Source organism: Nerophis ophidion, linkage group LG11, assembly GCF_033978795.1.
Source record: "Nerophis ophidion isolate RoL-2023_Sa linkage group LG11, RoL_Noph_v1.0, whole genome shotgun sequence".
NCBI classification, from domain to species: domain Eukaryota; kingdom Metazoa; phylum Chordata; class Actinopteri; order Syngnathiformes; family Syngnathidae; genus Nerophis; species Nerophis ophidion.
Genome location: NC_084621.1, coordinates 3,842,248 through 3,858,818, shown reverse-complemented (window position 1 = coordinate 3,858,818; position 16,571 = coordinate 3,842,248). Strand labels below are relative to the sequence as shown.

Genomic DNA, 16,571 nt, shown 5'->3' with positions numbered 1-16,571 from the left:
CTGCTAATTCCCCCAAGTTGTCTTTGAACCATTGGATGGAATTACACACATTCTGCAAGTCACAAGCATACTTCCTGTTCATTTGAGTCTGACATACAGTAGCTAGGCTTCACGGTGGCAGAGGGGTTAGTGCGTCTGCCTCACAATACGAAGTTCCTGCAGTCCTGGGTTCAAATCCAGGCTCGGGATCTTTCTGTGTGGAGTTTGCATGTTCTCCCCGTGACTGCGTGGGTTCCCTCCGGGTACTCCGGCTTCCTCCCACTTCCAAAAACATGCACCTGGGTATAGGTTGATTGGCAACACTAAATTGGCCCTAGTGTGTGAATGTTGTCTGTCTATCTGTGTTGGCCCTGCGATGAGGTGGCGACTTGTCCAGGGTGTACCCCGCCTTACGCCCGATTGTAGCTGAGATAGGCGCCAGCGCCCCCCGCGACCCCAAAAAGGGAATAAGCGGTAGAAAATGGATGGATGGATACAGTAGCTACAGTATGTCCTTTTGTGGGTTCTTCCGAGGATGTTGTAGTCGTAATGATTTGTGCAGTCCTTTGAGACATTTGTGATTTGGGGCTATATAAATAAACATTGATTGATTGATTGATTGATGTCCTTATGCAGTCCAGATGAACACATTTTGAAAGAACACCTTGGTTTTTGAAGTGAAGTGAATTGTGTTTATATAGCGCTTTTCTCTAGTGACTCAAAGCGCTTTACATAGTGAAACCCAATATCTAAGTTACATTTAAACCAGTGTGGGTGGCACTGGGAGCAGGTGGGTAAAGTGTCTTGCCCAAGGACACAACGGCAGTAACTAGGATTGCCGCTCGGTGCAAATAGCAACACATTAGGTACACTGTAAAAAAATAAAATCTGTAAAAAAACGGTCATCTAACGAAAACCATTAAATTAAGGTACAACACTGTAAACCAAATAATGATCAAAAACATTATATTTAAAGACATTTTCATGAAACGTTTTGCGGAAAAATATCGTAATTTTACAGATTTTTACTAAATTATTAAGATCAACCACCTTTGATAAAGTGACGATGCAAACAATTCTGCAGAAAAATAATGAAGTGAAGTGAATTATATTTATATAGCGCTTTTCTCTAGTGACTCAAAGCGCTTTACATAGTGAAACCCAATATCTAAGTTACATTTAAACCAGTGTGGGTGGCACTGGGAGCAGGTGGGTAAAGTGTCTTGCCCAAGGACACAACGGCAGTGACTAGGATGGCAGAAGCGGGAATCGAACCTGCAACCCTCAACCGAGCTATACTGCCCCTTGTACGTTCTATTTTTTATAGACTATATTTACAACCAAAAATACTATCATGACCTCATCATTATTTCACTGACATTACAGTGCAGTAATTAAAGTGCATAAATTACACAGAATTTGAGCAGAAATTGAGAATGATAAATAAAATGATAAATGGGTTGTACTTGTATAGCGCTTTTCTACCTTCAAGGTACTCAAAGCGCTTTGACACTACTTCCACATTCACACATTCACACACTGATGGAGGGAGCTGCCATGCAAGGCGCCAACCAGCACCCATCAGGAGCAAGGGTGAAGTGTCTTGCTCAGGACACAACGGACGTGACGAGGTTGGTACTAGGTGGGGATTGATCCAGGGACCCTCGGGTTGCGCACGGCCACTATCCCCCCGCGCCACGCCGTCCCTGGAATTGATCATTAATTGAGGTGATGGTGGACTACCGTTTAGTAGTTGGTGTTTTTGGTTTATATTGTTTTTCAAATCACCGGACATGCATACTGTGTATATGTAGATAATTTATTAGGGGTGTGGGAAAAAATCGATTCGAATTTGAATCACGATTCTCACGTTCTGTGATTCAGAATCGATTCTCATTTTTAAAAATATCGATTTTTTTTTTTTTTTTTTTTAATCAATCCGACAAAACAATACACAGCAATACCATAACAATGCAATCCAATTCCAAAACCGAACCTGACCCAGCAACACTCAGAACTGCAATAAACAGAGCAATTGAGAGGAGACACAAACACCACACAGAACAAACCAAAAGTAGTGAAACAAAAATGAATATTATCAACAACAGTATCAATAGTAGTTATAATTTCAGCATAGCAGTGATTAAAAATCCCTCATTGACATTATCATTAGACATTTATAAAAATAAAAATAATCGCATCTCATAAGCTTGACAACACACTGTGTCCAATGTTTTCACAAAGATAAAATAAGTCCTATTTTTGGTTCGTTTAATAGTTAAAACCAATTTACATTATTGCAATCAGTTGATAAAACATTGTCCTTTACAATTATAAAAGCTTTTTACAAAAATCTACTACTCTGCTAGCATGTCAGCAGACTGGGGTAGATCCTGCTGAAATCTATGTATTGAATGAATACAGAATCCTTTTGAATCGGGAAAAAATCATTTTTGAATCGGGAATCGTGTTTAATAAAAAAAAAAAAATCGATTTTGAATCGAATCGTGACTCCAAGAATCGATACTGAATCGAATCGTGGGACACCCAAAGATTCATCCTATCTTGCCCATTGTATTGTACCATATGTCCCGGCAAGAAATCTGCCTTCAAAGGACTCCGGCTTATTAGTGATTCCCAAAGCCCAAAAAAAGTCTGCGGGCTATAGAGCGTTTTCATTTCGGGCTCCAGTACTCTGGAATGCCCTCCCGGTAACAGTTCGAGATGCCACCTCAGTAGAAGCATTTAAGTCTCACCTTAAAACTCATTTGTATACTCTAGCCTTTAAATAGACTCCCTTTTTAGACCAGTTGATCTGCCGTTTCTTTTCTTTTCTTCTATGTCCCACTCTCCCGTGTGGAGGGGGTCCGGTCCGATCCGGTGGCCATGTACTGCTTGCCTGTGTATCGGCTGGGGACATCTCTGCGCTGCTGATCCGCCTCCGCTTGGGATGGTTTCCTGCTGGCTCCGCTGTGAACGGGACTCTCGCTGCTGTGTTGGATCCGCTTTGGACTGGACTCTCGCGACTGTGTTGGATCCATTATGGATTGAACTTTCACAGTATTATGTTAGACCCGCTCGACATCCATTGCTTTCCTCCTCTCCAAGGTTCTCATAGTCATCATTGTCACCGACGTCCCACTGGGTGTGAGTTTTCCTTGCCCTTATGTGGGCCTACCGAGGATGTCGTAGTGGTTTGTGCAGCCCTTTGAGACACTGGTGATTTAGGGCTATATAAGTAAACATTGATTGATTGATTGAGACCTGATACACATTAAAATGCTAAATATTGGAGGCGATATTCAGTCCTATCACTAATCCCTATAACACAGTTGCACCACAAGTCTCTATTTATTGACTACGACTGGAAAACGTACATTATGGATGGAGAAAAAAAAACAAATGAACAACCAAAACAAAATGATATTTGTTCAGTATCTAATAAATTGAAATGTATTATGTTTGCAGATGATACGAATGTATATTGTTCAGGAGAAGACTTGAAAGAAGTGTTGAGGATAATGGAGGTTGAGTTAATTCAACTAAAAAAATGGTTTGATATTAATAAGTTATCATTAAATGATAAGAAAACTAAATTTATGGTGTTTAGTGGTGCAAGGACAAATTGTGAAGCAAAATTAAAGTTAAATCATGTGGAAATTGATAGAGTATATGAAACTAAATTCTTGGGAATAATAATTGATCATAAACTGTGTTGGAAACCGCATATTGAATATATAAAAGGAAAAATATCCAAATCTATTGCTATTCTTTATAAAGTAAGACACATGCTGAATAAGACATGCCTGCATATGTTGTATTATTCTTTTATTTTTCCATATTTAACGTATTGTGTTGAAATTTGGGGAAATGTTTATAAAATAAACATAGACCCAATAATAAAACTTCAAAAAAGGGTCATTAGAATAATACACAAAGTGTGCTACTATGAACATACCAATCCATTATTTAAGAGTTCAAATGTATTAAAATTTTCACACATTGTGTTTTTAAAAACAATGGAAATTATGTTTCGAGTAAAAAACAACAGCCTTCCAGCTTGTCTTCTCAGGCTATTTCATTTAAGAGGAGAAAACTATAATTTACGAGGGATATCGATTTTTGAAATAGGTAAAGCGAGAACAAATATAAAATACAAATGTATTACAGTTTTAGGAGTTAAATGGTGGAACAAGCTCAGTGATGAGCTGAAGAGATGCACGTCTTTGGTAAGGTTCAAGAAAACATTGAAAGGTGAAATAATTGAAAATTATAAAATATAGTCACAATTACTTTCACCCCATTGATTTTTGATTTATTTATTTGTTTATGTTGATGTTCCAGGCAATCTAATTTTCTGTGAAGGTATAGGAAAGGCAAATATAAGCTTTGGCTTCAGCCTATTCCTTTTTCTTTTCTTTCGTGTGTAAATGTGCATTATTGTATACATATAACATGTACTGTAAAACTGATCACACACAATGGTTGATTGATTTGATTTGATTGATTATATGACCGGAATAAACTTATTTCATTCATTCATTCAAAACCAAGAAACTACAGAATGTTGGACGGCAAGTACAATTGTAATCAAAATATGTCTTTACTTACCATTTGTTTCAGGAGCTGTTCCACTTTCTCGTCCTGCGATCATCAAACAGTTATCCAGGTAAACTCCATTGTGGAAACAGCTGTTGCCCTCACTCTGTTGTTGTGGCGGCAGCCAACATGAACACGGCATCTGCATGATGCCGCAGGGCCTGCTGGACGTGCTGGGGGCCAGGCAGTCCTCCAGCCACTGGCACAGCATCTGACAGGCTGCCATGCTGGGGCTGCGTTTTCCGACGACCAGGTACTCTACTTTGAAGTCTGCGCGGTCACTCGTGCCGGTTGCTCCTTTCTGGCGAGGACCCTTCCTCATTTGGACAAACTGCTTTCCGGCCTCCAAGAAGGCCGTGGGGGCAGAGGTGTCGCAGAGCCTCACAACCTCATCAAAGCTCTCAAGTCCCAGGTAGGTGCGTGTGGTCTGCAGGAAGGAGTCGTACTGGAAGGTGCGGAGCTGAAACGGCACGCAGTCCTCTGTCGGCTTAGTCACCTTGATGAAGACGGTGTAACGCCGTGGATCAGGATTCTGCAGGGTCCAGGAGCAAGGCACGCTGGGGAATACCGACGGGGACAGGAAGAAGCCAAAGAAGCGGCTTTGTACCAAAGTAGAACAGGAGTCGGACTCCGGCCCTGAAGGAGATGCATGAACCCACTCCCCCATCAATAGCACAGGAAAGAAGTACAGGATCGCCACTCCGAGTGGCCATCTTGCCAGCTGCCAAACAATGCTTGACATGGTTTCAAGGGAACCAGGAGAATGCGGATTGGTCCCTTTGTTGAAGAGCAAGGCAATGTGAAGGAGTTTGTCCTTAAAGATCCATAAATCGGCACAGGACTTCAAGTGGGTTTCCAGGCACCTGTAAAATCAAAGAAACAACATATGAATACAACTTTGAAAACGTGTAATTCTTTGGTGTTTAAACACATTGACAATTGGAGCTAATGTTGTATTGGGGCGGCATAGGGTTGCAGGTTCGATTCCCGCATGTGCCATCCTAGTTACTGCCGTTGTGTCCTTGGGCAAGACACTTTACCCACCTGCTCCCAGTGCCACCCACACTGGTTTAAATGTAACTTAGATATTGGGTGTCACTATGGAAAGCGCTTTGAGTCACTTGAGAAAAGCGCTATATAAATATAATTCACTTCACTTATTCTATGAGCTAACTCATAGAATACAAACCCTGTTTCCATATGAGTTGGGAAATTGTGTTAGATGTAAATATAAACGGAATACATCCATCCATCCCCCGCTTATTCCCTTTTGGGGTCGCGGGGGGCGCTGGCGCCTATCTCAGCTACAATCGGGCGGAAGGCGGGGTACACCCTGGACAAGTCGCCACCTCATCGCAGGGCCAACACAGATAGACAGACAACATTCACACACTAGGGACCATTTAGTGTTGCCAATCAACCTATCCCCAGGTGCATGTCTTTGGAAGTGGGACATGCAAACTCCACACAGAAAGATCCCGAACATGGATTTGAACCCAGGACTGCAGGAACTTCGTATTGTGAGGCAGACGCACTAACCCCTCTGCCACCGTGAAGCCCAAACGGAATACAATGATTTGCAAATCATTTTCAACCCATATTCATTTGAATGCACTACAAAGACAAGTTATTTGATGTTCAAACTCATAAACTTTATTTTTTTTTGCTAATAATAATTAACTTAGAATTTCATGGCTGCCACACGTGCCAAAGTAGTTGGGAAAGGGCATGTTCACCACTCTGTTACATTACCTTTTCTTTCAACAACACTCAATAAACGTTTGAAAACTGAGGAAATTGATTGTTGAAGCTTTGGAAGTGGAATCCTTTCCCATTCTTGTTTTATGTAGAGCTTCAGTCGTTCAACAGTCCGGAGTCGTATTTTACGGTTCATAATGCGCCACAAATTTTGAGGAGGGAGACAGGTCTGGACTGCAGGTGGGCCAGGAAAGTACCCGCACTCTTTTTTTACAAAGCCACGCTGTTGTAACACGTGCTGAATGTGGTTTGGCATTGTCTTGATGAAATAAGCAGGGGCGTCCATGAAAAAGACGGCGCTTAGATGGCAGCATATGTTGTTCCAAAAACTGTATGTACCTTTCAGCATTAATGGTGCCTTCACAGATGTGTAAGTTACCCATGCCTTGGGCACTAATGCACCCCCATACCATCACAGATCCTGGCTTTTGAACTTTGCGTCGATAACAGTATGGATGGTTCGCTTCCCCTTTGGTCCGGATGACATGATGTCGAATATTTCCAAAAACAATTTGAAATGTGGACTCATCAGACCACAGAACACTTTTCCACTTTGCATCAGTCCATCTTAGATGATCTCGGGCCCACAGAAGCCGGCTGCGTAACTGGATGTTGTTGATAAAGGGCTTTCGCTTTGCATAGTAGAGCTTTAACTTGCACTCACAGATGTAGCGACAAACTTTATTTAGTGAGAGTGGTTTTCTGAAGTGTTCCTGAGCCCATGTGGTGATATCCTTTAGAGATTGATGTCGGTTTTTGATACAGTGCCGTCTGAGGGATCGAAGGTCACGGTCATTCAATGTTGGTTTCCGGCCATGCTGCTCACGTGGAGTGATTTCTCCAGATTCTCTGAACTTTTTGATGATATTATGGAGCGTAGATGTTGAAATCCCTAAATTTCTTGCAATTGCACTTTGAGAAACGTTGTTCTTAAACTGTTTGACTATTTGCTCACGCAGTTGTGGACAAAGGGGTGTACCTCGCCCCATCCTTTCTTGTGGATGGGGCGTCCACAGTTTCCAAATATAATTTGAAATGTGAACTCGAACTTTTCCACTTTGCATCAGTCCATCTTAGATGATCTCGGGCCCAGCCAAGCCGGCGGCGTTCCTTGGTGTTGTTGATAAATGGCTTTCGCTTTGCATAGTAGAGCTTTAACTTGCACTACCAGATGTAGCGACCAACTGTTGTTACTGACAGTGGTTTTATGAAGTGTTCCTGAGCCCATGTGGTGATATCCTTTACACACTGTCGTTTTTTATGCCGTACCGCCTGAGGGATCGAAAGTCCGTAATATCATCGCTTACGTGCAGTGATTTCTCCAGATTCTCTGCACTTTTTGAAGATTTTACGGACCGTAGATGGTAAAATCCCTAAATTCCTTGCAATAGCTCGTTGAGAAATGTTGTTCTAAAACTGTTCGACAATTTGCTTACAAATTGGTGACCCTCGCCCCGTCCTTGTTTGTGAATCACTTAGCATTTCATGGAAGCTGTTTTTATACCCAATCATGGCACCCACCTGTTCCCAATTAGCCTGCACACCTGTGGGATGTTCCAAATAAGTGTTTGATGAGCATTCCTCAACTTTATAAGTGTTTATTGCCACTTTTCCCAACTTCTTTGTCACGTGTTGCTGCCATCAAATTCTAAAGTTAATGATTATTAGCAACAAAAAAAATGTTTATCAGTTTGAACATCAAATATGTTGTCTTTGTAGCATATTCAACTGAATATGGCTTGAAAAGGATTTGCAAATCATTGTATTCTGTTTATATTTACACCTAACACAATTTCCCAACTCGTATGGAAACGGGGTTTGTATATCGTTCTGCTCTATTTTTAAATTGTCGTGGCTTATTTTACAATGTACGTTTTTTTTCAAGTGCCTAGAGACTTTTAGTGACTTTTCCTTTGTTGAAAACAACCAGCAACTAATGTAGCATGTTTTTCTGGTGTTATTATAGAATGTACTCGTGTTTCGAGACTATTTCTGTCCCTCAATGTCCTTGTCGGAAGAGGCGAGCATGTTGTCACGCTTGCTCGGCGCTGCTGCTCCAGTTGGACTTTTTCCCCTTAAAAGCCGACACTGTCATCCTTTTCCTTGCACATTGTGTAGTTGGCTGTCCGCGGGTACATCTGACATATATTAAAGTTACGTCCACATTCTAGCACGTCTTGTTTACATCGCAACATCCGATTTCCAGTTTTCGGCGATTAAATTATTTTTTTCAGTGGCCAAATTCTGGTGCATCACTTGTCAACAGTACACAAAATAATAGGCGACATACATAAGGGTATTATTTTAACTCCATTTCTGGGTTTTCAAAGTTATCAAGCATTTTTGGGTGTTTGGTTAAATGTTTTTGTTACTTTTATAAAGAACAATCTATTGTTTGGGTTACAAAGGTATTACTTTAACTCAAATTCTGGGTTTTCAAAACTTATGAACCAATTTTCGGTGTTTGGTTAAAAGTAACTAAAAAAATTAACCAAACACCGAAAAATGGTTCATAACTTTGAAAACCCAGAAATTGAGTTAAAATAGTACTCTTATAACCCAAAAAAATGATTGTTCCTCACAAAGATAACTGAAAAATGTAACTAAACACCCAAAAATGGTTCATAATTTTTGAAAACCCAGAAATTTAGTTAAAATAATACCTAAAATGATTTGTCCCTCATAAAAGTAACTAAAAAAATTTACCAAACACTGAAAAAAGGTTCATAACTTTGAAAACCCAGAAATTGAGTTAAAATAGTACACTTATAACCCAAAAAAATGATTGTTCCTCACAAAGATAACTGAAAAATTTAACCAAACACCCAAAAATGGTTCATCATTTTTGAAAACCCAGAGATTTAGTTAAAATAATTCCTAAAATGATTTGTCCCTCATAAAAGTAACTAAAAAAAATGTACCAAACACCGAAAAAAGGTTCATAACTTTGAAAACCCAGAAATTTAGTTAAAATAGTACACTTATAACCCCAAAAAATGATTGTTCCTCACAAAGATAACTGAAAAATTTAACCAAACACCCAAAAATGGTTCATAATTTTTGAAAACCCAGAAATTTAGTTAAATACCTAAAATGATTTGTCCCTCATAAAAGTAACTAAAAAAATTTACCAAACACCGAAAAATGGTTCATAACTTTGAAAACCCAGAAATTGAGTTAAAATAGTACACTTATAACCCAAAAAAATGATTGTTCCTCATAAAGATAACTGAAAAATTTAACCAAACCCCCAAAAATGGTTCATAATTTTTGAAAACCCAGAAATGTAGTTAAAATAATTCCTAAAATGATTTGTCCCTCATAAAAGTAACTAAAAAAATGTACCAAACACCGAAAAAAGGTTCATAACTTTGAAAACCCAGAAATTTAGTTAAAATAGTACACTTATAACCCCAAAAAATGATTGTTCCTCACAAAGATAACTGAAAAATTTAACCAAACACCCAAAAATGGTTCATAATTTTTGAAAACCCAGAAATTTAGTTAAATACCTAAAATGATTTGTCCCTCATAAAAGTAACTAAAAAAATGTACCAAACACCGAAAAATGGTTCATAACTTTGAAAACCCAGAAATTGAGTTAAAATAGTACACTTATAACCCAAAAAAATGATTGTTCCTCATAAAGATAACTGAAAAATTTAACCAAACAACCAAAAATGGTTCATCATTTTTGAAAACCCAGAAATTTAGTTAAAATAATTCCTAAAATGATTTGTCCCTCATAAAAGTAACTAAAAAAAATGACCAAACACTGAAAAAAGGTTCATAACTTTTAAAACCCAGAAATTTAGTTAAAATAGTACTCTTATAACCCAAAAAAATGATTGTTCCTCATAAAGATAACTGAAAAATGTAACCAAACACCCAAAAATGGTTCATAATTTTTGAAAACCCAGAAATTTAGTTAAATACCTAAAATGATTTGTCCCTCATAAAAGTAACTAAAAAAATTTACCAAACACTGAAAAAAGGTTCATAACTTTGAAAACCCAGAAATTTAGTTAAAATAGTACACTTATAACCCAAAAAAATGATTGTTCCTCATAAAGATAACTGAAAAATTTAACCAAACACCCAAAGATGGTTCATAATTTTTGAAAACCCAGAAATTGAGTTAAAATAGTACACTTATAACCCCAAAAAATGATTGTTCCTCATAAAGATAACTGAAAAATGTAACCAAACACCCAAAAATGGTTCATCATTTTTGAAAACCCAGAAATTTAGTTAAAATAATTCCTAAAATGATTTGTCCCTCATAAAAGTAACTAAAAAAAATGTACCAAACACAGAAAAAAGGTTCATAACTTTGAAAACCCAGAAATTTAGTTAAAATAGTACACTTATAACCCAAAAAAATGATTGTTCCTCACAAAGATAACTGAAAAATTTAACCAAACACCCAAAAATGGTTCATAATTTTTGAAAACCCAGAAATTTAGTTAAATACCTAAAATGATTTGTCCCTCATAAAAGTAACTAAAAAATTTTACCAAACAACGAAAAAAGGTTCATAACTTTGAAAACCCAGAAATTTAGTTAAAATAGTACACTTATAACCCCAAAAAATGATTGTTCCTCATAAAGATAACTGAAAAATTTAACCAAACACCCAAAAATTGTTCATAATTTTTGAAAACCCAGAAATTTAGTTAAATACCTAAAATGACTTGTCCCTCATAAAAGTAACTAAAAAAAATGTACCAAACACCGAAAAAAGGTTCATAACTTTGAAAACCCAGAAATTTAGTTAAAATAGTACACTTATAACCCAAAAAAATGATTGTTCCTCATAAAGATAACTGAAAAATGTAACCAAACACCCAAAAATGGTTCATAATTTTGGAAAACCCAGAAATTTAGTTAAAATAATACCTAAAATGATTTGTCCCTCATAAAAGTAACTAAAAAATTTTACCAAACACCGAAAAAAGGTTCATAACTTTGAAAACCCAGAAATTGAGTTAAAATAAAACAGGGAACAAAAGACAGTAAGCTACAAACAGATACTGAAAAATAGCTTACCGCTACGCTGCAATGACATGAAACGACACGACAGGAGCGACAATACACGAGCGACATCGACCAGACAATAATCCAGCACTCGACTGGAGGACAAAACAGGTTCAAATAGCAGCGGGCTGATTGACACCAGGTGTGGCCAGGTGCCAATCCGTCGCAGCTGATGGAAAACAGCGCACAGGGAAAAAAAACAGGAAACAGACTAAAGAAGAGCACTGACAGGAAATACTAAACACACACAGAGGAAAAACTAAAACACAAACAAACTAATATAATGGATGGAATATATTGTATGTTATCCAAATGAACATGGCTAACAAAAGCTGAGATCAATCATACACAAAACAGTCAATTAAGCAAACAAAAGTTAAAACTGCTGACTATCCAATCTGAATTCTAAGAGGGAGTACTTAACTGGGAGCTATTATTATGCAGTACTATTATGCAGCATATGATACTAAAGTTGTACAATTGTTTATCCATTTCAGCCCACGGCTATACAACAACAAGCAATTACAAGAACAAAAGAGGTTGCATTAGCCAAAAGCAGCCAAGAACAAATATGTGTAAACATGCCTAACAAGCCTTCTCTGCGGGAAAATCCAAACAATGAACCACTCAGGAAGATGCAACAGCAGACCTTGGATATTTTTGAAAGATTTAGAGGGATGCAGGCAGGCAAAGGGGGAAGTGGCCAGAAAAAAACGCTCACATTGGGGATTTCATTGAGATTGCCACAAGAACATTTTGCCTCTGAGCTACAAGGCAGGAAACACAGAAAGCTGCATGATTCTTAGTCTCAATAAAATGTGCGGAAAAATAACATTTTCACTACACTAATACTTTTATAATATTTTCTGTCACAACTCCCAGGAGGTCCAAAACAACGTTTGCGACCCCCCTTCACCCGAATTGAATAACTATTGAGAACTTAATATCTATTCACCCGTAAAAAGCATTGTGTGAGTTACATTATTTTTTCAACTGCCTTATTTTTAAAGATAATTAATAAAATGAGCTGAGAAGTTCATCAGGTTAATTTAATAACAAATGCAAACTATTCCCTAGGTTGCACATTTTTAAATACCTAACAGGCTCACATTAAAATGTTTTTTTTAAATAAAAAACAGTATTTTTTTTGTTTGTTTTGTGCAAAATATTCAACAATATTGCTCATTGTCAAAACGAGGGCTATGGTGTGCTTTGTTTTTCCAGAATGCAAAGGCGTGAAGGTAAAGACATATTTTAATTTCATCCATCTTCTTCCGCTTATCTGAGGTCGGGTCACGGGGGCAGCAGCCTAAGCAGGGAAGCCCAGACTTCCCTCTCCCCAGCCACTTCGTCTAGCTCTTCCCGGGGGGATTCCGAGGCGTTCCCAGGCCAGCCGGGAGACATAGTCTTCCCAACGTGTCCTGGGTCTTCCCCGTGGCCTCCTACCGGTTGGACGTGCCCTAAACACCTCCCTAGGGAGGCGTTCGGGTGGCATCCTGACCAGATGCCCGAACCACCTCATCTAGCTCCTCATATTTTAATTTACCTATGAAAAAAGTGCAAACTAAAGGCGCGCACAAGGCGGAGAACAAACTTGGCTAAAAAAACAAAAACTATGGATATGAAACAAAAGACTCGCTTAACGAATGGCATGAATAAACAAAACTTACTTGGAAGGAAATGAGCAGAGCGATACATAACCAGAGTGAACAGAGCATGGAGCAATAACAATGACGCCAGGCCGACTGCCTGGCAACGACAAGCTTAAATAATAGTGACATAATTAACACAGGTGCGTGAGTCCTAAACAAATCAGGTGCGTGAGTCCTAAACAAATCAGGTGCGTGAGTCCAAATGAGTACAGGTGAAACCAATGAGTTGTCATGGAAACCAAACAAGAGGGTGAAAAAACAGGAACTAATGGAGTCTTGAAGTAACATAACACAACTAAACAAAACATGAACACAAAACACGACACTCATTAGGGATGGGCGATATGGTCTTAAATCTATATCCTAATAAATATTGCAGCCTCCTGCAATTATTTGGACTTGTGGGCTAATATTAGAGAAAAAATTGTATCTTGCCGATTGTATTGTACCATATGTCCCGGCAAGAAATCTGCGTTCAAAGGACTCCGGCTTATTAGTGATTCCCAAAGCCCAAAAAAAGTCTGCGGGCTATAGAGCGTTTTCATTTTGGGCTCCAGTACTCTGGAATGCCCTCCCGGTAACAGTTCGAGATGCCACCTCAGTAGAAGCATTTAAGTCTCACCTTAAAACTCATTTGTATACTCTAGCCTTTAAATAGACTCCCTTTTTAGACCAGTTGATCTGCCGTTTCTTTTCTTTTTCTCCTATGTCCCACTCTCGCCTGTGTATCGGCTGGGGACATCTCTGCGCTGCTGATCCGCCTCCGCTTGGGATGGTTTCCTGCTGGCTCCGCTGTGAACGGGACTCTCGCTGCTGTGTTGGATCCGCTTTGGACTGGACTCTCGCGACTGTGTTGGATCCATTGTGGATTGAACTTTCACAGTATCATGTTAGACCCGCTCGACATCCATTGCTTTCCTCCTCTCCAAGGTTCTCATAGTCATCATTGTCACCGACGTCCCACTGGGTGTGAGTTTTCCTTGCCCTTATGTGGGCCTACCGAGGATGTTGTAGTGGTTTGTGCAGCCCTTTGAGACACTAGTGATTTATTGATATATCTATTTTTACGAACACTACTACAAAACCTCACAATAATGTCTGATTGAATGCTAAAAACGTTATGACAGACCGCCTGAAAAAACGTAATGTAATTTTTATTTTTTTTACTGAATGAGACACCCGGAATGTACATGAAAATAAAGAAAGTGGGATTTACAATATTAACTATGAACGATAAAACACTGAACATTGACAACACATGAACACACCCCGTCTCGATCGACATATTTTACTATCAAGCGAAACGCCACAAAAATGCAACAAACAGCGAAATATGAACGCTAAGGGCGTAAAAAAAAAAAACACCTACAATCTGATACATCAATAAACTTTACAGTTTTGTTGTAAAACATCTCCTTCCACTTCTGTCCAACATTTCAGGCTGGCCGCTCCGGAAACACTCTCTGGAAAAAAAAAACACGTCCACACTGCTTGATGCCTCGTCTGAGCTACTGTGACCTGGATCGCCATAGTAAATAATTAGGTTACCATAGCAACTAATATATCATGCAAAAGCGCAGATTCCAACCATTGTAATACTTTTTTTTATAGACTTATGCTCATGTATAGTTCAAAGACTTACGGTGAAATGCGGCTGCTAGACTTTTGACAAGAACAAGAAAGTTTGATCACATTACGCCTGTACTGTATATACCTTTATATACATATATACATATATACATACATATATACCTATACTGTATATACCTTTATATACATATATACATACATATATACCTGTACTGGCTCACCTGCACTGGCTTCCTGTGCACTTAAGATGTGACTTTAAGGTTTTACTACTTACGTATAAAATACTACACGGTCTAGCTCCAGCCTATCTTGCCGATTGTATTGTACCATATGTCCCGGCAAGAAATCTGCGTTCAAAAGACTCCGGCTTATTAGTGATTCCTAGAGCTCAAAAAAAGTCTGCGGGCTATAGAGCGTTTTCCGTTCGGGCTCCAGTACTCTGGAATGCCCTCCCGGTAACAGTTCGAGATGCCACCTCAGTAGAAGCATTTAAGTCTCACCTTAAAACTCATTTGTATACTCTAGCCTTTAAATAGACTCCCTTTTTAGACCAGTTGATCTGCCGCTTCTTTTCTTTCTCCTATGTCCCCCCCTCCCTTGTGGAGGGGATCCGGTCCGATGACCATGGATGAAGTACTGACTGTCCAGAGTCGAGACCCAGGATGGACCGCTCGTCGGGACCCAGGATGGACCGCTCGCCTGTATCGGTTGGGGACATCTCTACGCTGCTGATCCGCTTGAGATGGTTTCCTGTGGACGGGACTCTCACTGCTGTGTTGGAGCCACTATGGATTGAACTTTCACAGTATCATGTTAGACCCGCTCGACATCCATTGCTTTCGGTCCCCTAGAGGGGGGGGTTGCCCACATCTGAGGTCCTCTCCAAGGTTTCTCATAGTCAGCATTGTCACTGGCGTCCCACTGGATGTGAATTCTCCCTGCCCACTGGGTGTGAGTTTTCCTTGCCCTTTTGTGGGTTCTTCCGAGGATGTTGTAGTCGTAATGATTTGTGCAGTCCTTTGAGACATTTGTGATTTGGGGCTATATAAATAAACATTGATTGATTGATTGATTTGAAAACATCACTGCACATCATAATGGCAGCTACTGTTTCCATCTTAAAGATCTAAAAAAATTATTTAGGAATGTCCGGTGGGCCGGGTTAAAAAGTTTGCCTTAAATTGCCCAGGTCTGCCCCAGGGGGTCCCGATCCACTTTTTGAGAAACACTGCATTACACTGACAAATATGAAATTGTGCGACATACTTGCCTATCCATCCATCCATTTACTACCGCTTATTCCGTTTGGGGTTCGCGGGGGGCGCTGGTGCCTATCTCAGCTACAATCGGGCGGAAGGCGGAGTACACCCTGGACAAGTCGCCACCTCACCGCATATCAGATACATTTTGGCAGCTGATTCTAAATATGCCATCAGTTTGATTGCTAAGATCTGCTGCACGCCAACTGTTACTCATACAAAAACGTGTAAAAATCATTATTATCGCCTTTTTTAATTGATATAATTGCCACACATTCATGATCAAATGACGACATTACACAAAAACGCTGCTCGTTGATAAGTGCAGTAAAACTGTGTCGGGTCTAAAATCTTACGATGCAATTCAAAAACGAAAAACGGTCATTTATGATGGTGACATTTTACATGAATTCATATTTTTAAATGAATATGTACAGCCTGCCACCTCTCCTGTAAAATAACCATACAGTCCTCTCACTTCAGAACGGCCTCAATCAAAACTAAACACAATCTGAACTCACTGGGTTCATAGAGAAATTATTATTAATACTAATTATAATTATTAGGGGTGGGCAAATTAATGCGTTAATTATGAGTTAACTCATCAATCTATTAACGCCGACAATTATTTTATCGCACATTTGCATATATTGTTTACATGCTTTTATTTTGTTAACGCCTTTCGGAAAAGCTTCGG

The 16,571-nt window shown here is 39.2% G+C and overlaps 1 protein-coding gene across 6 annotated transcripts in view; it reads right to left on the bottom strand.

Annotated features, from left to right (window-relative positions):
- adgrb1a (adhesion G protein-coupled receptor B1a) overlaps positions 1 to 16,571 on the bottom strand; it is a 468,831-nt gene that overhangs the window by 373,552 nt on the left and 78,708 nt on the right. For all 6 annotated transcript variants that reach the window (XM_061914951.1, XM_061914947.1, XM_061914950.1 and 3 more), the window contains exon 2: positions 4,591 to 5,441. In XM_061914951.1, coding sequence (XP_061770935.1) covers positions 4,591 to 5,320 — 730 coding nt within the window. In that variant the 5' untranslated portion in view covers positions 5,321 to 5,441. The remainder of the gene's footprint in view (positions 1 to 4,590; positions 5,442 to 16,571) is intronic.